The sequence below is a fragment of the Trachypithecus francoisi genome, unplaced genomic scaffold, assembly GCF_009764315.1.
Source record: "Trachypithecus francoisi isolate TF-2019V2 unplaced genomic scaffold, Tfra_2.0 Lachesis_group11, whole genome shotgun sequence".
Lineage (NCBI taxonomy): Eukaryota > Metazoa > Chordata > Mammalia > Primates > Cercopithecidae > Trachypithecus > Trachypithecus francoisi.
Window position 1 is genome coordinate 57,383,642 of NW_022681456.1, and position 26,063 is coordinate 57,409,704.

A 26,063-nucleotide genomic window follows, 5' to 3' on the forward strand; every position below is an offset into this window, starting at 1 on the left:
TTGTGGGAATAATAAACCAGGAGAGTGGTGACCTACCACAGTAATTTGGTGGGTGTCTGAACCAGCGCAATTCCATCTTGAATAGGAGCTGGGTAAAATGAGGCTAAGATCTACTAGGCTGCATTCCCAGATGATTAAGGCATTCTAAGTCACAGGATGAGATAGGAGGCTGGCACAAGATACAGGTCACAAAGACCTTGCTGATAAAACAGGTTGCAGTAAAGCTGGCTAAAACCCACCAAAACCAAGATGGCCACGAGAGTGACCTCTGGTTTTCCTCACTGCTACACTCCCATCAGCGCCATGACAGTTTACAAATGTCATGGCAATGTCAGGAAGTTACGCTATATGGTCTAAAAAGGGGAAGCGTGAATAATCCACCCCTAACATGTTTAGCATATCATCAAGAAATAACCATAAAAATGGGCAACCAGCAGCCCTTGGGGCTGCTCTGCCTGTGGAGTAACCATTATTTTACTCTTCTTAATAAACTTGCTTTCACTTTATGGACTCGCCCTGAATTCATTCTTGCATGAGATCCAAGAACCCTCTCTTGGGGTCTGGATTGGGACCCTTTTCCTGAAACAGGTGTAATATAAATATTTGAATGTTGAGTGCTAACTATGCCAGGCACTATGCAAAGTGTTTAGTGAACATTCTCCAGACCTCAAAACCTTTTGAGATTTTTATTTTATATATATTATCTCCATTGGTTTTTTTAGCAGGGATTGTTTTGTTTTGAGACAAGGTCTCGCTCTGTCGCCCAGACTGGAGTGCAGTGGTGCGATCTCCGCTCACTGCAACCTCCCTTCCCGAGTTCAAGCGATTCTCATGCCTCAGCCTCCAGAGTAGCTGGGATTACAAGCATGCACTACCATGCCCAGCTAATTTTTGTATTTTTAATAGAGACGGGATTTCGCTATGTTGGCCATGCTGGTCTTGAACTCTTGGCTTCCTGTGATCGCCTGCCTGGGCCTCCCAAAGTGCTGGAATTACAGCCATGAGCCACCACACCAGACCCATTGTTTTTAAAGATGAGAAAAGCAGAGGTCAAAGAGGATACTTGGTGAATGCCACAGGTAAGGAAATGACAGAGCAAACCCAGGTCTGAATCCAAAGCCCATAATCTCAAGTGCCTGTGTTTTAGGCCAAGCAAGGTGGCTCATGCCTGTAATCCTAAAACTTTAGAAGGCCAAGTCTGGAGGATCACTTGAGGCCAGGAATTCAAGATCAGCCTGGGCAACATAGGGAGACCCTGTCGCTATTAAAAAAGAAAATAACCAGGTGTAGTGAGGCACAAAGCGACTTGAAGGCTAAGACAGGAGGATCACGAGCTCAGGAATGCGGAGCTGCAGTGAGCTATGATGGCGCCACTGCACTCCAGTCTGGGTGGCAGAGTGAGACCGCGTCTCTTTAAAAAAACAAAACAGGCCGGGCGCGGTGGCTCAAGCCTGTAATCCCAGCACTTTGGGAGGCCGAGATGGGCGGATCACGAGGTCAGGAGATCGAGACCATCCTGGCTAACGCGGTGAAACCCCGTCTCTACTAAAACGAAGAAAAACTAGCCGGGCGAGGTGGCGGGCGCCTGTAGTCCCAGCTACACAGGAGGCTGAGGCAGAAGAATGGCGTGAACCCGGGAGGCGGAGCTTGCAGTGAGCTGCGATCCGGCCACTGCACTCCAGCCTGGGCGACAGAGCGAGACTCTGTCTCAAAAAAAAAAAAAAAAAAAAAAAAAAAAGTTGTAATATAGGAGACAGTATTTTCTGTCTTTGGATTATATACAATAATCCTTGACCGTGTGTTTTAAAGCATACTGTTGATCACCAACGTGACTAATGGATTTAAATCTTCACATCGGTCTGGTGCGGTGGCTCATGCCTGTAATCCCAACACTCTGAAAGGCCCTGGCAGGTGAATCATTCGGGTCAGGAGTTCGAAACCAGCCTGGTCAACATGGTGACATCCCCATCTCTACTAAAAATACAAATATTGGCCGGGCACAGTGGCGTATGCCTGTAATCCCAGCTACTTGGGAGGCTGAGGCACGGGAATCGCTTGAACCCGGGAGACGGAGGTTGCAGTCAGCCAAGTCTGCGCCACTGCACTCCAGCCTGGGCGACAGAGCGAGACTCCATCTCAAAAAATAAATAAATAAGTAAATGGAATCTTCACATCATTTCTGCTTAATATCTCTGTGGTGTCTAGAGTTTTATTGTGATACCTGAGTCAAGGAAATGTGGTAAAGCCTCTGCAGCGGACATAAAGCCTGCAATTCATGGCTGTAGCTAGGCTCTCACCTGTCCTGCGTCTACAAATTATTTCCGTGACGGTAAGGAGAGCAATTCGTGGAGAATGTGGACAGAACATGCGTGAATCCAAGGCAGAGGTTTTGCCCCGGAACAAGCAGCTTCTGGCAGGGGATGAAAGCCAGCTGAGTTCCAACCGGGGTGCCCTCTCCTTCGCGCAGGCCCCAATACCGTGCTGACTTCGGAAGCAAGTTTCTCGGGAGACTAAGGGATTTGGGGGCAGCGGACGCCACTGGAGGGAAATGAATTCACCTAGGGAGTCGGGGAAGGGCTTAGGGTTGCCGCTCCTGGCACAGCTGCTGGAAATCCTAGTCTTTTTATCTGTCTTCGCAGACAACGGGCCAGCTCACCCCACCTGGCAAAGCTGCAGAGCTTTTCCACCAAGCGGGCAGAAGGGCAGCCCTCTCGCCCAACCAAGAAGCCGTGTTACCCCAGCTTCGGCACCTGGCTTCCGGGTTTTCTCCCCGCCTATTCCGTTTCCGGCCGTTCCCGCCCCTTTTTTTGGTCGGCCTCGGTGTTCTGCAAGCTGGCTAGAAAGGGGAAGCGGCCCAGATGCTAAGTTCTGTGGCCGCCGCAGGGTCTGTGAAGGCGGCGTTGCAGGTGGCCGAGGTGCTGGAAGCCATCGTAAGCTGCTGCGTGGGGCCCGAGGGACGGCAGGTTTTGTGTACGAAGCCGACTGGCGAGGTGCTTCTCAGCCGGAATGGAGGCCGCCTCCTGGAGGCGCTACACTTACAGCATCCCATAGCCAGGTACCCGCGTCCCACACGCTAGCCCGTAGCTGGGCACCCCAGGCAGCCTCTGTGGACCTCTTGTCCCATCCTGAGGCTATACGTACTTGGAAAGACTGACCTCGGGTGAAACCGCTGTCTGCTCGGAATTAGAGCCCTACCCAAGGGAACACTCCTTTACCCCAAATCTTATCAACTCCCAAGCCGCTTCTCCCCACTCCACCCAACCGTAGAATCTGGAAATAGAGCAGAATTTTTTCCAAGAAAGGAAAAAACTAAGGATGTATCAAAGGAACAATATTCTCATTTTATACTTATGGCTGTGTAAACATGGTTTTAATTTAAGATGTGGGAAGCCAGCCTTCTGAAAATGAGTTGCTTTCTTTCTTTTTTGTACAGGATGATAGTGGACTGTGTTTCCAGTCATCTCAAAAAAACAGGAGATGGTGCAAAAACATTTATTATCTTTCTTTGCCATTTGCTTAGAGGACTTCATGCAATCACAGACAGAGAAAAGGATCCTTTGATGTATGAAAACATTCAAACCCATGGAAGGCATTGGAAAAATTGTTGTCAGTGGAAATTTATTTCCCAGGCTCTCGTAACTTTTCAGACACAAATATTAGACGGTATTATGGACCAGTACCTAAGTAGACACTTTTTGTCTATCTTTTCATCTGCTAAAGAAAGAACATTGTGTAGGAGCTCTTTAGAGTTGCTCTTAGAAGCATACTTTTGTGGAAGAGTGGGACGAAATAATCACAAATTTATTTCACAGTTGATGTGTGACTACTTTTTCAAGTGTATGACTTGTAAAAGTGGGATTGATGTATTTGAGTTAGTGGATGACTATTTTGTAGAGTTGAATGTTGGTGTCACTGGCCTTCCTGTTTCAGATTCCAGGATCATAGCTGGTCTTGTGCTTCAGAAAGATTTTTCTGTGTACTGCCCAGCAGATGGTGACATACGAATGGTGATAGTAACAGAAACCATTCAGCCTGTTTTTTCCACTTCTGGGTCAGAGTTTATTCTAAATTCAGAAGCACAGTTTCAAACATCTCAATTTTGGATTATGGAAAAGACAAAAGCAATAATGAAACATCTACGTAGTCAGAATGTAAAATTGCTCCTATCTAGTGTGAAACAACCAGATTTAGTTATTTATTATGCAGGGGTGAATGGCATATCAGTGGTTGAGTGTTTATCATCAGAAGAAGTTTCTCTTATCCGGAGGATCATTGATCCTTCTCCATTTGTACCACCACAGGCCTTTTCACAGTGTGAAATATCTAACACTGCTTTGGTGAAATTTTGTAAACCTCTTATCCTTAGATCCAAAAGGTATGTTCATCTTGGCTTGATTGGCACGTGTACATTTATACCACACTGTGTAGTTCTTTGTGGACCAGTGCAGGGTCTCATTGAACAACATGAGGATGCTTTACATGGAGCATTTAAAATGCTTCGGCAATTATTTAAAGACCTTGATCTAAAGTACGTGACACAAACCAGTGACCAAAATGGCACTTCAAGTCTTTTTATTTATAAGAACAGTGGAGAAAGTTATCAAGCACCAGATACTGGTAAGGGCTCAATACAAAGGCCTTATCAGGACACAGTTGTAGAGAACAAAGATGAATTGGAAATAACTCAAACATATTTAAAAGTACATTCTAATTTGGTAATTTCAGATGTAGAATTAGAAACATATATTCCATATTCAACCCCAACAGATACATTCCAAACAGATGAAACGCTGAAATGTTTGTCTTTGGAAAGAAACAGGCTAACTGATGATTATGAACCATTACTCAAAAACAATTCCACTGCTTATTCAACAAGAGGAAACAATAGAATAGACATTTCTTATGAAAATTTACAAGCCACAAATATTACTGGAAAGGGAAGCATGTTACCAGTGAGTCGTAAGTTACAGAATATGGGTACTTCCCAGAGTTACCTTTCCTCATCTATGCCAGCTGGTTGTGTTTTGCCAGTAGGTGGTAATTTTGAGATCTTGTTACATTACTATCTTCTCAACTATGCCAAAAAATGCCATCAATCAGAAGAAACCATGGTTAGTATGATAATAGCTAATGCACTTTTAGGCATTCCCAGAGCCCTTTATAAATCTAAAACAGGAAAGTACAGCTTTCCACATATATATATAAGAGCTCTCCATGCACTGCAAACCAATCAACCCTTGGTAAGCAGTCAGACAGGTTTGGAATCAGTAACAGGTAAATACCAGCTACTAACTTCAGTTCTTCAGTGTTTGACAAAAATATTAACCATTGACTTGGTAATCACTGTTAAGAGACACCCTCAGAAAGTTCACAATCAAGATTCAGAAGATGAACTATAACATCAGAAGTTTTTAACCAAACTTTTCATCTAACTCAAGCCAAGTAAAGCAGGCATGTGACCACCGATAAAGTCAGTTCAGTCTGCTTAGGAAAATAGCGTAACTTTAAAAGTCTTTAGAAGAAAGGCACTAAGGTCACCAGACCAGATGCAAATATTAAATTACTTTATGGAACAAATCTAGAGGGGAAGCCACGATTTGGCTAAGTGGGTCTGTTTTTTCCCTATTTTATGCCTCTGTGTCTCAGCTCTGTGTTAGCCTATGTGTTTAGGGGAGGGTGTTTCTTTGTAGCTCCTTTTTATTCTGTATCTTTTTCACTCCAGCCCTCCTTCATTGTTATGTGTTTAGTTCATAGACTCATTTAATTTCTGATTCGGGTAGGCTTATTCTAATTGTTTTTAATATTGAATACATTACTTGCATTAATTTTCCCTACTCATACTTTGTAAAGCAGTGAATAAAAGGCTCAAATTATTTTTTTGAAAAGCATAAAATTAGCAGTGAGTAAAAGGCTCAAATTTTTTTTCAAAAAGCATAAAATTAATTTTTACTTTTATGTGGTCATTTGTTTATTGCCACCTTGGATAGATTTTCAGCTTCGATATACCTTTGAATATATGTTATCTGAAATATAACTATGCATTGTGAACTCTTTCATTTCTGTAGTAAAAGGTTAATACTAGAAAGGATGTATAATTAATACTATCATTTTCTCCTGACCCCAAGAGCTTATAAGGATATTTCATGTATTTACTGGTTTTTCTTGTATTTGGTGCATAGCCAGAGTTCCACAGTAACAAATAATTTGACAGTTTTTATTTCTAATGTTTATTTGTTTTATTTTTTATTTTTATTTCTAATTTATTTCATTTACAAATGTTCATATTTTAAAAGCTTATCAATGTAAATAACATTATGCATCTTGTCATGGACAAGGACAGTGTCTTCTGCCCTTATCAGTTCTCTGTAATAGCCAAAACAGTGCTATATTTACTCCAAGTATTCAGAAGTGCTTGTTGAATAAAACAATGTTATCTTTAATTCATTCCTCTAATTACATGTTTCCAATTTACTTATTCAACAGATTCTTACTTGGGTTGGGATTGAACTTAGGAAAACTGAAGAAAAAAACTTTCATTACAGTTGAAAAAGTGGTGACTAATGTATTTTAAAAACTATAATATCACGATCTTTTATATTAAATATAATTCTGTTTTTTTAAACATTTATGCTATATGATGCATTATTTTGTTTCTGTGAATATGGAGAGAATAAATTAGCTCTTTTGCTTATTCATGGGTGAATGAACTTACTTTAAAATTGCTGCATAATTTTTTTCTTTTTTTTTAAGTTGGTTTTCAGGTCATTTGGTCACTTTTTTTGTGGTTGTGTTAAACACTCCTCCATTACCGTAAGCATTTAATGACCTCCAGGCATGCCCAGTGCTTTGCATATAATAGGTATAAATAGTCACTAGTCCAGGAACGGGGGAACCCTGTTGTGAAGTGAAACTGAGTCTTTGTATGTTTGGCACTTGGTCTAATATCTTACACACAATAGATTCCTGTTGAGGACCTATTTGTTGAATGAATTAGTCATTTGGTCCTCATAGATGGGATTATAATTTCTATAAACTTTCATGGGCAAAGGACTTCTCTACACAAAGTAATCCTTTTTCTTTTCATTAAAAGAAACCCCTCAAAAATAGTGGTAAAACTTTCATGGATTTATCCTTATTTACAGAATGACACTAGAGAGTTTACATCACTGAGTTAGATAGGAAAGCACTTTTAAAAATGTAATTACATTATACTTATACCCTCTACCACAAAGGATGTGAAATGACCTGCAATAAGAACAGACCACCCCCACCCAAGAAAAGGAACAGACAAAATTACAGTAAAATCTGAATGAAATTTAAAAATCAAGACCAAGGAAAATGTAAAGACAAGTTAAAATCAAGATCATGGTTCTATTTTGTACTGCTGCATAATGAATAATCCCAAAACTTAGTTTTTTGAATTATTATGTTATTTACTTGTGCTTCTGGGGGTTGACTGGGCTTAACTGGACAATTTCCGCTGTATTCTATTGTTTAGCCGTCATAAGTATCACCTGAGGTTCAAGGGAGAAGAATGCAGGCCCCACCACTCATTGGGAACAGTGTCAGTGTCACATCATAAGAGCATGTGGGATGGGATATATTGAGGCAGCTATCTTTGGAAAATACAATCTGCTGCACCATGGGAGGGAAAAGACAAATACGCATTAACTTCTCAGCTGCGTTTCTTTTTATTATTAAGTTACATGTCGATCCACCTCCCACAAACACATTTTCTTCAATAATCATTATAGACCTTCTTATTTTTTCTCCTTGGGCCAGCATGAGCCATTTTTATTTTCAAAGCAATAGACACTAAATAGTTAAACTTGAACATCCTTGAACTGGTTCAGCCAGGGATGCTATTTAATCATGTACAGGAATTGCCATGTTATCCACATTTCAGACTAAAAGGGAAGGGGAAGAAGAATGCAGTTTGAGCTTGAACTTTTATCAGAAATTGCCCGTCCCCTCCCAAAAGAAGTAGAATATGTCTTTCCCGTCATCGTAGCTTAGCAGAGAAAACAAAAACTACAGCTTACAAACCATGTATATGTATGTATATATAGTTATTAATTGCCACTTTGTCATAGCAAAAGATTGCTAACAGCCTGAAAGCTAGATGGATTCACAAAGAGAGGCAATGATTTGGAGGAGTGGGGGTGTCTCCTACCAATCAGGAGGAGGTAGGAAGATTTCTCAATGTCATTTTGATTTTTGAACCAATTGAATATTACCTATACAAAAATGAAATAAAATTTTAAAATAGATCTAGTGCGAGCATATAGAGAATACTCTCCAAATAGTAATTAAGTAATAAGGACCCTGATCTAAGGAAATGCAAGATCAGTGTGGAAGAAAAACTATGTGAGAGACACCCTGACAAGTAAGTAGAACTTTGACAATAAAAGATATACACCTAAAGAAAAGGAATATTCTCTTAGCTACACCTGGCTTAGGATTGTTTCACCAGTTCTTGAAATATGAGAACATCCTCACTTGGCAGGCTGCAAAGAGATGTGAGCTATGGAAGAGTGCCAGCAAGCAGTGCTTCATTCTCTTGTGGGAATTTCCACAGTGCAGGGTCTGGCTCTCCCTTATGCAGACTCACCATCAGATTTTTGTCAGCACACTGATTATGGCTTTGTCTCGGGCTAACTCGCACGAAGCTTGTGAATGTGATAAATTTATTTACAGTGAGAACTCTCCCAGGAACTAGAATGTTCCAAGTCCATATGGCCAATCTTTCCTTTGTGTGTGGACCTCTATGGGAAGTCAAACAATAATCAGGTGCTTGCTCAGTAAGCATAGAATCAGAACAAGAGAAATCAAATGAAATATGTGGTCCTCTTTCCAGTCCATTCATGCTCCAGTTCCCCATGGCATAGTCCTGGCCTTCCTCTACCTACAGTTGCTTCCTAGGAGAGCCTATCCTTCCATGATGGCTTGGGTGCCAATAGATGCTGATAATCCCAAATTATATATTTCCAGCCTAGACCTCTTTGAATTCTCAAGTCATTTATCCACCTGCCAACACAGTCTCCACTTGGACGCTCACCCTTAACATGCCCAAAATAGAATTGCTATTTCCCATATCCTAACCCTAGCCCTCCCACTGTCATCCCATGTCTGTTAATGGTATCACCCACTTCCCACCTGCTCAGGACAAAAACCTAAGACGCACATTGACTTGTCTTCATGCTCCACAGCCAATCTATCAGCAAATCCTGCTGGCTTCAAATGCAAAATAGGTTTCAGATCCACCCATTTCTCACCATTGCCATTCCAGCCCAAACCACTTCATCTCACCTGCACTAGCTCATAATGGTCTTACAGTTCTCTAGAGTGATTCACCCCAACTTTATTTAAAAATTTAAACCCACAAAAAAGTTGAAAGAGTACAATGAAACCTTCATCTAGATTCGCCTATTAACACTTTACCCCCTTTGTGCATATACACACATGCACACACACACATTTTACTGAACCAATTGAAAGTAAGTTGTAGAAAGCATTATACTTTATCTTTCAGTACCTCAGTATGTTTCCTATGAATAAGAAGTTTCCCCTACATGACTGATTCTTTTGAAATGCAAATCATGGCATTTTCCCCTGCTCAAAGTCCTCCAATGATTTTCCCTCACACAGAATGCAATCCAAATTTGTCATAATCTACAAGGCTTAGCGTGACCTGACCCCCACCTGTTCCTTAGATCTCATAGTCTACCAGTCTCCCTCTAGCTTACATTCCACCAGTTTACACTTACTGTCTCTGGATAGGTAACACCACATTGAAATCCCTGAATCTTACAGGCTTAAAACAATACAGTCAGGCATGGTGGTGTGTGCCGGTAGTCTCAGCTACTCAAGAGGCTGAAGCAGGAGGATCTCTTGAGCCCAGGAGTTTTGAGTCCAACCTAGGCAACAAAGCGAGAGCCCATTTCCTAACAAAACAAAACAAAAACAACCACAATACAAATAGCTGTTACTCAAATTACATGTCTACTAGAAGACAACTGGTGATTCTGTTTCCTTCCTTACTGCTAGATCTAGGCTGATGGAGCAGCCACTATCGTGCATTGGTGATCGTTGATCGTACCAGAGAGGAAAAAGAGCTCTAGAGCGTTTTACATTGGTTCTGTCTGTAAATGGAACATATTATTTTCGCTTATGACTCTGTCCAGAACTAGTCACAGAGTCCTATAGACATCCACAGAAGAACCAGTGGTGCAATCCTATCTTATGCCCAGAAGGATGGAGAACCAGAACATTTGGCAAACAACACACACGAACGCCAAACTGGCCTTTCTGTTCCCTGAATACACAAGTTTCTTCCAACCTCTGAACTTGCCACTTCCTGTTCTGTCAGCTTAGAACTCTTCTTTAACTCTGATCTCTGTATGGCTCTCTTCCTCACTTTAGGCAGCTATCTCTGCTTAAATATCACATTCTTAGCAGTGCCTTTCTTGACACCCAATCTAAAATAATACCTTATTTCCTCCCCAAAACCTCCCTCCTTCACTATATCTTCCCACCTTGTTAAGCATTTTTTGAAGCACAAACCTGATGTCATTGGTGTATGGTTTATTTTTTAATTGACTGCCTTTCCCACCAGAGTATAAACATGAGGATTTTGACTTATTCACCTCCATATCTCCAGCATGTAGGCTAATGCCTGAGGTAGTAAGGACTCAATAAAGTTCAGTGAGTAAATGAAGAAATTAATAGGTCTAGACCAGTTGAAAAGCCTGATTAAAGCTGCCTTTCCCTGAGCAGTAATTGGATGGATCCAATTTGCCTCAATGACTCCATTTATGTATACTTCCAATGCTACTTAAATTCTGATGGACACGGCTTTTTTAAAATACCAGCTTACTGCAGAGTCCCACCAGCTTTGAAACCGTTCTGTCTTCTACAGGGACTTAGCATGTCTCTGTTGCTAAACAATTATTTGTTAATTTCAAAGAGTATCTCTCTGTAAGAAATTTTATTTCCAAATTTTTGCCAGAAGCATCACTGTAGTCCCATGTATTGTTGGCATATTGTGGTTGAATCATGCTTTGCTCAGGTTAATGGTATGGTAAAATATGCATAATTCTTACAGTCTCTGTCATTCACAACCAGTTTTTTGGAAGCTTGTATTTAGCAACAAGGAAAAGAGGTGGGGGATCCTCATCCCTGCCATCACCAATTGCAGATCTTATTATAAAGAGATATCTGGGTAAGAACCTCCCTGATCACTGCAGCCAATGTTCTTGTGCCTCGACTAAATACACCTACTTACTGATTGGGTGTGTTCCATGAGCTACTCTTGGGGTTTCTCATTATGAACTCCATTGTCTGTGTTCTAATGTAGGGAAATCTTGGCTGCAACAAGAGAAATGTCTATTTTCTTTAAGCAGGGAGCTCCCATGGTATATTTAGTCATCATACATTTCTGAAGACTACATTTATGCAAACTTCCTGAGAGTTCACTTGTTTTTTCTTCACAATTTACAAATCTTTTTTGTACTGAATAAACTCCCATACTGAATTCTTCTAATTTGTATTATGTGTCTTGCAATTTAATTTGCAATGTTAGTCTTAATAATTAGTTTGACGTTCTTACCCAATCTTCCAGATAGTAATTCCTACATGAGCATTAACCAGTGATAACTTGGGCATGAATTGAGAAGGGAGTTGTCTAATGTGCTCCTTGAAAATACTTTGTTGGTTATTTGAGGGAATAAATTTCGATTATTTGCAATATTTTACTCTCTTTTGAGAAATGAGAGACAGAGAGAGAGAGATCTTTTATGTATGTATCAAAGGAAATAGAATGAACTGCATAGCTATAACAAAAGAGGGACATTTTACAGATTGTGTTTATTTTCTATGCTTTGAAGCATGGTGTAGTGAAAAAAACACAGTCTTTGAAGTCAAACAGATCAGTGTTGCCATCCTGGCTCTACCAGTTACCTGGTGTAACTTTGGACAAGTTACTAAATACTTCTGCCTTTATTTCCTCATCTGTGAAATGGCAATAATAGTACCTACCTTACATACCTGTGGTGAAGATTTAATGAAGATATAAGAAGTGTATGATGGTTAATACTGAGCATCAACTTGACTGGATTGAGGGATACAAAGTGTTGATCCTGGGTGTGTCTGTGAGGGTGTTGCCAAAGGAGATTCACATTTGAGTCAGTGGGCTGGGGAAGGCGGACCCATCCTTAATCTGGTGGGCACCATCTAATCAGCTCCCAGCAAATGTAAAGCAGGCAGAAAAGTGTGAAAAGGAGAGACCGGCCCAGCCTCCCAGCCTCCATCTTTCTCTCATGCTGGATGCTTCCTACCCTTGAGCATCAGACTCCAAGTTCTTCAGTTTTGGGACTCGGACTGGCCCTCCTTGCTCCTCAGCTTACAGACAGCCTATTGTGGGACCTTGTGACCGTGTAAGTCAATATTTAATAAATTCCCATATATATGTGTGTGTGTGTGTGTGGTGTGTGTGTGTGTGTGTGTGTGTAAAACTCCCCTTTATATCTATATCTATTCGTATATATCTCTCTATATATAATCTCCTATTAGTTCTGTCCCTCTTAGAGAACTCTAATACAAAGTGCCTTGCACAATGCCTGCCACATTATTAAGAGCTTAATATTAGCTTTATTTCTTCCTTTGGTTGACTATACTTTTTTAACTTTACCCCCCTTCCTCCAGTCTTTCAGTTATCCTAGCTATTCTGTGTCCTAAGTGTGGCATCATGGGAATAGGAGAAACTTTTGAGATCCATGCCAGCATGGACTATGGATGTTACAGTTGTCACAGAAATGTGTTTTTGCAGACTGTATTTTCCTCCATATTTCCCTTGCCACATGGTCTTCTTAACAGTATGACCTAGACACTCCTCCCATAGAGCAGTGGAGTCTATGTCCCCTTCTGTTAAACCTGAACGAGCCCTTGAGACAGCCTTGCCCAATTAGACTCTAATGAAAGTGACACTGTGTAATTTAGATTATGAATGGGAATATTGAACCTCCTGAATCTCTTGACTTCTTACTTTTGGAACCCAACCACCATGCTGTAAGTAAGCTCAAGCAGCCCAAGGAGAGGCCCACGTAGAGAGGAACCAAGGTCCCAATTCACAGTCCTGGCAAAATTTCCAACCAATATCCAAGCACCAAATGTCTAGTCATTTGAGTGAGTCTTTGAAGTGGCTCCCCCAACACCCAGAATATAGGTTTTCTTCATGTGGGTTCTGCCTATCCCCACCTAAAATAATTATATTAGTACAAGAAGAAAACTTTCCTGTTATATTTTAAGAATTTGATCTTATGAGTAAGTCAGCAAGTATGTTATTCAGCTGGAATGCACAGATAGAGCGGCACATGTTGTCAAAACATTGACGTACTTCTGATTTGGTTTTGTAAATAGCTACTGTCTTGAGCCTCCCAAGTGCCACCATCCTTTCCCACATCTTTTCCTGCCATCCTGGCCTTACAGCCCCTCTCCCCAGACCCTGTGGGCTACCCCACAACTCAGGTTAATGCCTGGCTCAATAGAGGGACTTCCAGGGATTCTGCCTCAGTTCTTCGGTGTCCACTCTGATGAAGTATTAGACATGCCATACTGGTTTAAGGATTTGGAGTATCATTTCTTAATACGGTGTGTGCACATGCATGTGTATATGTGTAATATACACATTTATGTGATCATGCCACACATACTACTTTTCAGTGTTTTGTTTTCTTTTGCCTTTCTGCTTATCTCCCCACTCTTTTCTGCTCCTCCCTTCACTTTGGGTCCCAGCCACCACCCCCGAACCCAAGTAATCCTGTGAAATACCTACCTGATGTTGTTCCACACATTTCACTGTGCTGCTTATAAAATCATATACAAGCATGTGCGTACATATTCTTATATGTTTATTTGGATTGTTTTTGTCCTACTTGGTTGAGATTCCTCTTTGCTTCTTGTCATACTCGCTGCCCCCCAGGGAAGGCAAAGGGACTTACTTGTTGGGTTGGGTGGAAGAACAGCACATGCTTGGCTCAACATTCACTTTCTTTCTCTTAGTTAAAGAAGGGAAGCATGGTCAGCTTTACTGTCATAGGCCTGGAACAAGAGTCAGTGTTGTTGGGGACCATGACTGCATTTGGTCTGATTTAGAGAGGGAGCATGGACCAGCCTGTTCAATTTAGCACCTAAGGCCTGCTCTTCTGCATAAACATTATCCGGAGTTACTGTAGTTTTTCCAACTCCCTCAAGCTTGACTCCCCTGTCTGCCTCCCAATGGGAGTAGAGTTACTTATTGGTTCCTCTAAAACCCCATAATCAACAGATATCACCAGCCTTATTTTTAAGACAGAGTCTGACTCTGTCACCTAGCCTATAGTGCAGTGGAGTGCACACACGGCTGAACTGCAGGCTGAACTTCTGGGCTCAAGTGATCCTCCACCTCAGTGCACACCACCATGCCTAGCTAATTTTTAAATTCTTTGTAGAGATGAGGGTCTCACCATGTTTTCTAGCCTGGCCTCAAACTCCTGGCCTCAGGTGTGAGCTGCACCCAGCCAATAACCCGGCTTTAAAAGCAGTCACTGGCATGAGCTTAATTTAGCCAAAGAGACCCAAATGCTGTTATTTGGCATAATATTAATTTTTTTTCCAGCTCCAGGATGAATTGAGACTCTAAAAAAAGCCAAATTATTGAAAGAACCAGTGTTCCATGTTCTGTGCCACTGAATAAAAATGCCTTGATTAAACAAACCTACTGCACATATAGAAAGATGAAATCAGAGACAATCTCTTCAGGTTGCAATCCCAAAGCTTCTCAAGGCCCAGCAGTATTCCTGCTTTTGGGTGCCATGAAATTCCTCTACTTAAGTTATCTTAAAGAGTCTAATACTTGTAAGAAAGGAAACCAATGAAAATGCTTTAACGAAGAAAGTAAAAAGATGGAAAGATTAGACAAAAGGAATATTTTATGAATTTGATTAGGTAAACAGAAGGAGTCAGGGAAGAAAGTGGAAATGAGTTATTCCAGGGTGATGGGATGAAGATATTAGGTCTAATTAGGGTAGATTAGAAAACTACTAAGCACCAAGCGTATAAGCTTACAATGGCTAATTAGGTATGACTGGAAGCTACATCAAAACTCTAATTAGTTAAATGCTGCCAGGTTCCATTATGATTGAATATGTCCAAAAAAGGGCATGTATGACCAAAGTAGTAGTAGATAATACAACTTTTAAGTTTGGTGTGTCTTGTGTTTTGTTTAAGAAATCTTTGACTACTCCAAAGTTTGGATATTTGAAATGGTACTAAGAAATCTCAGAAAAATACTGAATTTGGGTAATTTCTTCAGAAATGCAAAATAGAAGTATTTAAATATATTTTAAAATAATATATGTTGATGCATATAAATACTAAATATCTGTAAAATTGAGAAATCTAGTATAATCCACTCACACTATGAGAACTATCTTACAATACCATAATGATGAACTGAAGAAAAAAGTCACTTTTAAGTTATCTCTTTTCTAACTCATAACAAACTTGATTTGATCTATTCTTCCAACAAAACATCTTCATGGAAATGCTTTAAATAGTAAAGCACAATTAAAATTCTTCATTAGAATTGCCGTTTTACTCACCATTCTCACTGAAATTCCTCCAGTCAGCAGCTTCTTTGGAAATACAGAAAGCAACCTCCTGGCACTGTAACATGAACCAATCTGCAAAGATTTTATAATAGCACAGTGAAATGACTTTTACATTTGCCATACTAAGCATCTTTAGTATGCCATACTTAGTACTGCCATACTAAGTAAAACATAAGTATGGCATGGTACAGAGAACATGGGCTTTAGAGACACACTGACTTGGTGTTTGCATCCTAGATATGCCATTTACTAGTTGTGGGACCTTAAACAAGTTTCTCAAATTTCCCATCCTTTCCCTTATTGGTTCTTCCAGTTCCATATTGTTGTGTAACAAATTATCCCCAAATTTAGTGGCTTGAAATAGCAAACGTTTATTCTCTCACATAGTTTCTGTGGGTCAGGAATCTGAGAGTAACTTCACTGGGTGGTTCTGGCTCAGGGATTTTCATAAGGTTGCAGTCAAAATACTGAAGACCTGAGAGGCTGACGGATCCACTTCATTCACTCACATAGCTACTGGCAGGAAGCTTCAGTCCTTCACTCTGGGCGGGTCTCCATAGGGCTGCTTGATGTGTTCACATAACACGGCAGCCGGCTTTCCCACAGTGACAGACCCAAGAGAGAACAATGCCTGTTTTGTTTTGTTTTGTTTTTTAGACAGAGCGTTACTGTCGCCCAGGCTAGAGTGCAGTGGCACAATCTCAGTTCACTGCAACCTCCGTCTCCCAGGTTCAAGCGATTCTCCTGCCTCGGCCTCCTGGAATAGCTGGGATTACAGGCACGTGCCACCACGCCTGGCTAATTTTTGTATTTGTAGTAGAGACAGGGTTTCACCATGTTGGCCAGGCTGGTCTCGAACTCCTGGCCTCAGGTGATCCGCCCACCTTGGCCTCCCAAAGTGCTGGGATTACAGGTGTGGGCCACCGTGCCTGGCTGAGAACAGTGCCTTTTTTTTTTTTTTTTTTTTCAGATGGAGTGTAGTTCCGTTGCCCAGGCTGGAGTGCAGTGGCACAATACCGGCTCACTGCAACCTCTGCCTCCTGGGTTCAAACGATTCTCCTGCCTCGGCCTCCTGGAATAGCTGGGATTACAGGCACGTGCCACCACGCCTGACTAATTTTTGTATTTGTAGTAGAGACAGGCTTTCACCATGTTGGCCAGGCTGGTCTCGAACTCCTGGCCTCAGGTGATCCGCCCACCTTGGCCTCCCAAAGTGCTGGGATTACAGGTGTGAGCCACCGTGCCTGGCTGAGAACAGTGCCTTTTTATTTTTATTTTTTTATTTTTTCAGATGGAGTGTAGTTCCATTGCCCAGGCTGGAGTGCAGTGGCACAATACCGGCTCACTGCAACCTCTGCCTCCTGGGTTCAAACGATTCTCCTGTCTCAGCCTCCTGGAATACCTGGGATTACAGGTGTGTGCCACCACGCCTGGCTAATTTTTGTATTTGTAGTAGAGACAGGGTTTCACCATGTTGGCCAGTTTGGTCTCAAACTCCTGACCTCAGGTGATTTGTCCGCCTTGGCCTCCCAAAGTGCTGGGATTGTAGGCATGAGCCACCGAGCCTGGACAAGAACCGTGACTTTTAATGTCACTCCTGCTGCATTCAATTCATGAGAAGTGAGTCACAGAGTCAGCTCACACTCTATGTGAGAGGAAGTAGGCTCCACCATTAGAGGAAGGAGTGTCGAAGAATTTATGGATGTGGTTTAAAATCATTAAGTCAATAAAACAGAAACAATAATATTAGCCTTATCTCACACTTTAAAAGGTCAAAGGTAAACATCAAGAACCATGCTGGCTTAGAAACATATACATTTACTGAGTCTTCATTGAGTACCCTCCTGGGCTGCACACTCAGAATTAAACCATGAGCAAAACTCACAGAATGCCTGCCCTCATGAAGCTCACAGTTTAATGGGGAAGATTGATGTGAATCAAATGTTACATAAACAAATGTAAAATTGCTGCCTCGATATGTGCATGGTGCACAGTAAAGGGATTTGATCTAATCAGGAAAGCTTCTCTGAGGAAACTATGTCGACACTGAGATCTCAGGGTTGAGTAAGTGTTGATGAGGTGCAGAAGGAAGAGAAGAGAGTTGTAGGTGAAATATTCGACAGGCATGAGACTTGTGGACGGAGACGTGGAGAGGACAAGGCACTGAGGAGGCCAGCGTGGCTGGGGCAGGGAGGCTGCACGTGGTTGCGGGAGAGGTGTATTAGTCCGTTTTCATGCTGCTGATAAAGATATATCCAAGACTGGGAAGAAAAACAGGTTTAATTGGACTTACAATTCCATATGCCTGGGGAGGCCTCAGAAGCATGGCAGGAGGCAAAAGGCACTTCTAACATGGTGGCAACAAGAGAAAAATGAAGAAGCAAAAGCAGAAACCCCCTGATAAACCATCAAATCTCATGAGACTTATTCACTATCATGAGAATAGCACAGGAAAAACCCGCCTCCATGATTCAATTACCTCCCCCTGGGTCCCTCCCACAACAAGTGGGAATTCTGAGAGATACAATTCAAGTTGAGATTTGGGTGAGGACACAGCCAAACCCTATCAAGAGGGAACAAGGAGTCAGACCTTGCCCTACTCATCTGGTCTCTAATAAAGGAAGAGAAGAAAACATTGTATATGCTTATGTGAAATCAGTGATTACCAGGGAATAGAGTCTGGGGTAGGGATTAACTATGAAGGGCATGAATGGACTTTTGGGGATGATAGGCTGCTGTGGATCTTGCTTGTGGTGATGGCTACACAACTGTGTGTGCTCGTCAGAACTTATAGATCTGTGGACTGGACACGATGAATTTTACTATAAGTAAATTATGCCTCAATAAACTGGACTTTTTTTTAAAAAAAAAAAGACACTTTTATGCAGGCACTTTAACAGAGGGGTACCATAACAGTGAATTTTTTTATGATATGGGTTTTGGATTTCATCCAAACAGTGTAATTCCTGTCACATCAAAAGAAGACTGTCATCACGAGGCTTAACCTGTCCAGTGGTTATCTGTAACTAAAACCTCCCAGTCAGTGATAGTGAGCTCTCTCTCTCTCTCTCTGTGTGTGTGTGTTTTGGTGGGAGAGATAAACACATCTCAAAGTAAATTAAATTTAGGAGACTTTTCGGTATTAAAATAACATGTTTTCATAACTTTGCAAAACACAAAGGAAAGGAACATTTTAGAGGTAATGAATCAAGTGACTCTACAATATAAATGCTTTTTTGATTGCTTTGTTTTCTGAAAAGGTTGTTGTATAAATGCAATTCTAAGATCAACAATGATGCTTAACAATGGAATTTAAAAGATTATTATTTTGTTACAAAACCCTTAACAGATATGAAGCAAAACAGGTTTTCCTAACTCAGAAGCTGATATCGTACTTGAACTATTATCCTTAGGCAAGACACTGATACCATTAAGCTTTTGTGAAATTAAAGATTTGAGAAGAACATTGATCATTGCAGCATTGGACTTCAATAGCTGAGCTCTCAAGGCTTTCAATGTAAGATGTTGTTAATGAAAATGAAATGTATAGTATTCCACTATATAAATATGCCACCATTGATTTATTCGTTACAAAGCAATGGGAATGACTGCCTACAACTTCACACAATACTGTGAATTCACTTCACAAATAAAAGAAGACAGGTACAAAAGTTTATACTGTATGATTTCACCTAATGAAAAGCATCAAACCTGGAAAAGCTTATACTGTATGATTTCACCTAATGAAAAGCATCAAACCTGGAAAAGCTAGTCAATGCTATTGCTAGCCAGTACAACAGTCCCCTTGCAGGGCAGCAGGGGGGCCTAGTGACTGAAAGAGAGCATGATGTGGATTTCTTGGTGTGGATACTGTTCTATTTCTTTATCTGGGAGCTGGTACCATAAATGTATTCAGTTTGTTATTCATCGAGCTGTACACTTACATGCATTTATATATGTATGTTATACTTCAAAAAAAGTTTTTTTAAAATAAAAAAAATATATGGCACAATAGCAGAAGGCTGTGTCATAAAACAGAAAATTAGGACATTAGCCTACACTTTCTCATAATCGCCGATTGCTCTAACAAAAGGCTGCTATACACTTGACAACAGAACTGTCCTATCTGAGCAGATGCCCCTCTTTGGGTTTTTTTTTTTTTTTTTGAAACTTTTTAAATTAACAGATAAAATTGTATGTATTTACTTTGTACTACATGATGTGAAATATATATGCATTGTGAAATGTCTAAATCTAGCTAATTAACATATGCATTACCTTATAGGGCTGTCTTTGGGACGAGAACACTGACATCTGCTCTCGGCATTTTTCAAGAATACAATATGTAATTAACTATAGTCGTCCAGTTGTACAACAGATGCTTTCAACTTATTCCCAACCACCTTATTCCCTGGTAACTATCTTTCTACTATCTACTTCTATAAGATTACATAAAAGTAGACTCCACATCTAAATGAGATCATGCAGTATTTGTCTTCCTCTGCCTGGCTTATTTCATTTAACATAATGTCTTCCAGGTTCATCCATGTTGTCACAAATAACAGGATTTCTTCTTTTTGTGGCTGAATAGTATTCAGTTGTGTATGTGTAACACATTTCTCTTCATTCATTCGTGGCTTGATGTATACTTAGGTGGCTTCTGAATCCTGGCAATTGTGAATAGTGCTGCAGTAAACACAGAAGTGCCGCTATCCCCTCAACATGTTGATTTCATTTCCTTTGCATATGTGCCCAGTAGTGGGATTACTGAATCATATGGTAGTTCTATTTTTAATGTTTTGAAACATCTCCACACTGTTTTTCATAATGGCTGTACTAATCTACATTCCCACCAATTGTGTACAAAAGTTGCCTTTTTTCCATATTCTTGTCAACGCTCGTTAACGTTTGTCATTTTGATAGTAGCCATTCTAACAGGTGAGAAGTGATATATCCTTATAGTTTTAATTTGCATTTCCTTGATGATTAGTGATGTGCAGCATTTTTTAATATACCTGTTAGCCACTTGTATGGAAGACCCCCTACCCCTCTCTTTGAGCAGGCAGCTTCAGAGTAAGGGAGCATGAAATCAAGCCTAGCAACCAACAACGTAACAGACATCATAGCCCAATCACCTTCATGTTCTCATGATAAGATTTGGGACTTTTACATAACAAATTCAGTTGCTTAAAAACTGAGCCAGACATTAATATGCGACAGTGTTGGGGCATAGCACTTCTATAGGGCTTGGAAGTTGGAAAATCTGTTTTCTTGTATTTCTCCTGCTTTCACTATTTATAAGCAAATTTATCAAGCACAATTTTATGCAAGTCCCTTTGCCGGAAGCTGTGGGGGATAAAAAGATATATAAGACACAGTTCTTGACTTCAATAAGCTTGTCATCTCATAGGGAGAAAGCCTCACACCATGAAAAGATTAACCAAAAATACATAGCGGTATGTAAAGGTTGAATGGGGGAGTGCTGATTAAATGCAGCTTTTATCATGTGAGGTGAGAGCTTACTGCAGGCAATAAAGGACAGAGAAAGCTTATCAAAGGAAAGTAAACTTGAGTTGGAATTTGACAGAAGGGATTTAAAGGAATAAGCTAGACATGAAAGTAAGCTAGACGGGAAATTTCAGGAGAGAGAAATCATGTAAATAAAGATGCTAAGGGATCAGTACACAAAGGACATTTAATTGGGATTGCCTCATGGCACAGAGTCTGAGAAAATATGTTCAAAGAAACAGTCCAGCAATTAAAAGTAATTCAAATCTTTGCTGGAATCTTTCAAAGGCTGTCCACAGGGATCTATCCAATTGGTAATCCCAAGCATCATTTCCTATAATATCTGTTTCTACATTTCTTGAGGTCTAATATCTCTCACATATTGCAGCTATAACTAGACCAAGGGTTGGTGAATTTTTTCTCTAAAGAACCAGATATTAAATAGTTTATAGTCTTTGTGGGCCGGATAGGCTCTGTTGCAGTTATTTCAATCTGCAGCCGTAGCCACAAAAGCAGCCATAGACAATATGTTAATGATGGATATGGGTGTGTTTCAATAAAACTTTATTAGCAATAATAGGTGGCAGGCTGCATTTGGCCCACAGGCCATAGTTTGCGTATCCCTGAACAAGACTTATTTCCAATACCCCCAACAAAGTCAACCCCTCCTCACAATCTAAATTCTCCTTTTCTTTTTTATCCTTTCCCTGTCCTTTTTCTTGTCTCTCACAGTTAAATTTTATTCCCTATGATGCCAGTTCCTGTTTTTCATTAAGAATCAGTGTCAATGGGTAGAGAAAGACAGAATAGGAATCATGACATACCAGGGAACTATTGACCATTTCTAACAAGGAAGAGTGAGTCAACCCAAGGAATATTTTAAGAAAATTAACCTGGCAGCACTGTGTAGGATGGATTGTAGTGGGTATTAACAGGAAGCAAAGAGACCTGTTAAGAGGTTATGGCAAAGAACTGATGCAATATATGGAGTATAAACTAGAATGTCAGCTAGGAATGGGAAGAAGGGATGGGCGTGGGACAAAGTGTGACAACGATTAGCTGGAATTGACATTGATTAGATGCAGGGGAAAAAAGTCAGTAAGTGAAGGATTCCTGAGATACAAAAGCTGAGTCAGTAGGAAAATATTTGAATCATTTTTGTCTAATTTTTGAGTTCTTCTTTTTGCCCCTCAAATATCAGTGTCCTCTGGTTTCTTTAGCCTCCTCTCCTCTCCCCTCCCCTCCCCTCCCCTCCCCTCCCCTCCCCTCCCCTCCCCTTTCCTCTCCTCTCCTCTCTCTCCTCTCCTCTTTCTTCTCTTTTCACTTAATAAAATTTTCCTGGGTGGCAGGATTTAAATTCATGGCTTTGACTATGACTGCTCAGCTGATAATTTCCAAATCTGTTATCTCTAGCCCAGTTGTCTCTGGTGAGATGCAGACCTATTTATTCAACTCCCTAGTGGGTGTTTCTAGGAAACAGGAAGACCCCAAGTCCCCTCAACTCAGGGTCCAGTTGACTTTTGATTTTATACTACTTTCAAGCAAATTAGTTAGCCTGTTACTATTTTATGGATGCAGGCAGAAGAAACAAAACTGAGTCAGAGACAAAGGTCCTTTTTACTCACAGCACAGCAAGCAGTATGAGCATTAGCATGCTGGCATCAATTACTCTTGCACCCCAAATCCCATGAAGATGAAATGGGGGGCCAGATGGAGGCCTGTACATGCAGTTGATTGTGTTACAAGAAAGGACAAGAAGCTTGAGGAACCTACTATTTTATAGCAAGCAATGAGCAAGCCTGCTGCCTATTCTGGAAGGAGTCCTTCAAGGTTGCTCACTACCATAAGAAGGCTGAGATATGTATGGCCCAGGTAAAGAGTGGTCAAGGCCAGCTGGCCACAGTGGCTCACGCCTGTAATCCCAACACTTTGGGAGGCCAAGGCAGGTGGATCATTTGAGGTCAGGAGTTTGAGCCCAGCCTGGCCAACATGGTGAAACCCCATCTCTATTAAAAATGCAAAAATTAGCCAGGCATGGGGGCAGACACCTGTAATCCCAGCTTCTCAGGAGGCTGAGGTGCAAGAATCACTTGAACACAGGAGGCGGAGGTTGCAGTGAGCTGAGATTGTACCACTGCACTCCAGCCTGTGTGGCAGAGTGAGACCCTGTCTCAAAACCAAAACACAACAAAACAAAAGAGTTGTCAAGGCCTTGCATTCTTCGCATATTCAGATGTAAAGGATCACAAAAGACCAAGGGAAGATTGTTCCAACACTCAGCATGTCCAAAACTGAATTCACCAGCTTCTTCCTTCAACCTGCTCTTCTATTTCCACACTTGGTAAAGGGTACCATCTCCTATTGTAATCACTGAAACCCCAAATTAGCAGTTATCTCAGGGTCCTCCCTATTTGTTTCCTGTGACTGCTAAACAAATCATCAGGCCAGGCGTGATGGCACATGCCTGTAATTTCAGCTATGTAAGAGGCTGAGGCAGGAGAATTGCTTGAGCCTAGGAGTTCAAGACCACCCTGGGCAACATAGTGAGACCCCGTTGCCCCCCCAAAAAATGAAAAAGCAAATGATCACATACTGGATGGCTTAAAACAACATAAACTTATTCTCTCACAGTTCTGAAGGCCAGAAATCTGACTGAAGGCATTGGAGGGCTGTGCTCCCTCAGAAGGCTCTTGAGGAAAATCTGTTTCTTACCTCTCACAGCTTCTGGGGACTCCAGGAGCAGCTTAGTTTGTGGTCATATCAAGTCCAGCTCTGTCTCTGTGGTCACATTGCCTCGTCCTCCTCTGCTGTAAAATCTCCCTCGACCTCACCCTTATGAGGACGCTTGTCATTGGATTTAAAGCCTACCTGAATAATCCAGGCTAAGATTATCCTCTCAAAAATCCTTAATTTAATCACATGTTTTGCCATATAAGGTAATAATCACAGGTTCTAAAGATTCGGGTGCGGACATATTTCTGAGGGGCCACCCTTCAGTTGACTGCAGTCACCAAGTTCTCTAAACACTCTGGCATAGTCATTTTTAATGCAATAAATATCCATTGAATTTAGGCGGTATCTGCATAGAAGTAATAGTTAAACCTGTAAAAATAGATGAGTCTCACTTCAAGAAGGAGAAAAGAAGGAACTATTCTTTATGGAGCTTGGAGCTTGGTGTTCTTATATAATTTTTTTTTTTTTTTTTTTGAGATGGAATCTAGCTCTGTTGCCCAGGCTGGAGTGGAGTGGCGTGATCTCGGCTCACTGCACCTCCGCCTCCTGGGTTTAAGCGATTCTCCTGCCCCAGCCTCCTGAGTAGCTGGGACGTAGCTGGGCACCACCACACCCAGCTAATTTTTGTATTTTTAGTAGAGACGGGGATTCACCATGTTGGTCATGCGGGTCTCAAACTCCTGACCTCGTGATCCACCCGCCTTGGCCTCCCAAAGTGCCAGGATTACAGGCGTGAGCCACTGCACCTGGCCCTCTTATAAATTTTAAAAAAAGTAATCATGACCAGGCGAGGTGTCTCACGTCTGTAATTCTCACACTCCAGGAGTTTGAGACCAGCCTGGGCAACATAATGAGACCCATCTCTATTTTTTTAAATAAATAAATAAATAAAATAAAAATAAAAATAATCCCACAATTCCTATAAAGGAATTGTTTTATTTCCATTTTACACAAGATGAAGCTCAGGTTCACAGAGGGCAAGGAGTTTTTGAAATCATTCTGGTAATAAGTGACACAGTCAGGATTCAGATCCAGATCCGAATAAAGAAAAAACAAAATCCATGATTTTTCTACTGTATTAATCACAATTCAGCAGCCTACCCTTGGGACATGGTGGCCTCTCAGTGCATTTGTCCAGTATGTGAGGTGAGTGATTGTGGAGTAAATGTGGATTTTCTAAGGAATTGGGGCATGAGAAATTCTCAAAAAAAAAATGCTTGTGGCTCAGGTGGCAGGACAGGCCAGATAGGGAACACCTAGGGCCCAGCATCTGGGTCTATCTGGAAATAACTGCTTGGCACAGCACCTCCTTGCAGGCAGGCTCTTAGGAGTCTGTGTGGAAGGAGATTTGGACAAGCAGAAGTATGCAGAGTTGGAGTGGGGTGGGGAGAGGAACAAGGCAAGGCTGGATGGACAGTGGGGACCAGGTGGAAAACAAGGTAGTCACTGAAGACAGCATCTGTGCCATGAGGCCGGGACGCTGGTGCAAGAGATCGAAGTAGGCTGTGTACGATGTTAAATGACTTAACATGGCAATTAGATGGCGAGGGCAGGAACCTTGAAGATCCTGACACTTGCTGAACGGAACTAAAGTATTCTCAGGAGTGATCAAATTGGAGACTGGACATCAAAAACTATACCTGATATTAAAAACAGCAACAAAAGGCTGGGCTTACCCCTGTAATCCCAGCACTTTGGGAGGCCGGAGCAGGAGGATCATGAGGTCAGGAGATCAAGACCATCCTGGCTAACATAGTGAAATCCCCTCTCTACTAAAAATACAAAACATTAGCCAGGTGTGGTGGCACGTGCCTGTAGTCCCAGCTACTAGGGAGGCTGAGGGAGGAGAATGGTGTGAACCCGGGAGGTGGAGGTTGCAGTGAGCTGAGATCACGCCACTGCACTCCAGCCTGGGCGACAGAATAAGACTCCATCTCAAAAAAGAAAAAAAGAAAAAAGAAAAAGAAAAATTAACCAGCAACAAAAATGTTGATGATGATGATGATGATGATGACAGATTAAGACAGACACACACACACTCTCACAGAGAAGGAGAGAGAGATGATGTGAGGAGACAGATAAATAGATTGGATAGAAAGATAGATACATAGATTGAATCTATTGTGCATCTATGTGGCGGGCAGTTATCAAACATTGTCTCCTTTAAGCAAGGAA

General features: G+C 41.3%; 1 protein-coding gene across 1 annotated transcript; it reads left to right on the plus strand.

Moving 5' to 3' along the window:
- Nucleotides 1-2,092: 2,092 nt before the first annotated feature.
- BBS10 (Bardet-Biedl syndrome 10) lies at nt 2,093-6,691 on the plus strand. The gene is made up of 2 exons (XM_033221219.1): nt 2,093-3,055; nt 3,434-6,691. The coding sequence occupies exons 1-2, from the start codon at nt 2,859-2,861 to the stop codon at nt 5,397-5,399; spliced, it is 2,163 nt and encodes a 720-aa protein (XP_033077110.1). The 5' UTR covers nt 2,093-2,858; the 3' UTR covers nt 5,400-6,691.
- Nucleotides 6,692-26,063: the final 19,372 nt, after the last annotated feature.

Coding starts and splice junctions, on each gene's coding strand:
- BBS10 (XM_033221219.1), top strand. CDS start 2,859: ATGCTAAGTTCTGTGGCCGCCGCAGGGTCTGTGAAGGCGGCGTTGCAG. Junction 3,056..3,433: donor TTACAGCATCCCATAGCCAG/GTACCCGCGTCC, acceptor TTTTTTGTACAG/GATGATAGTGGACTGTGTTT.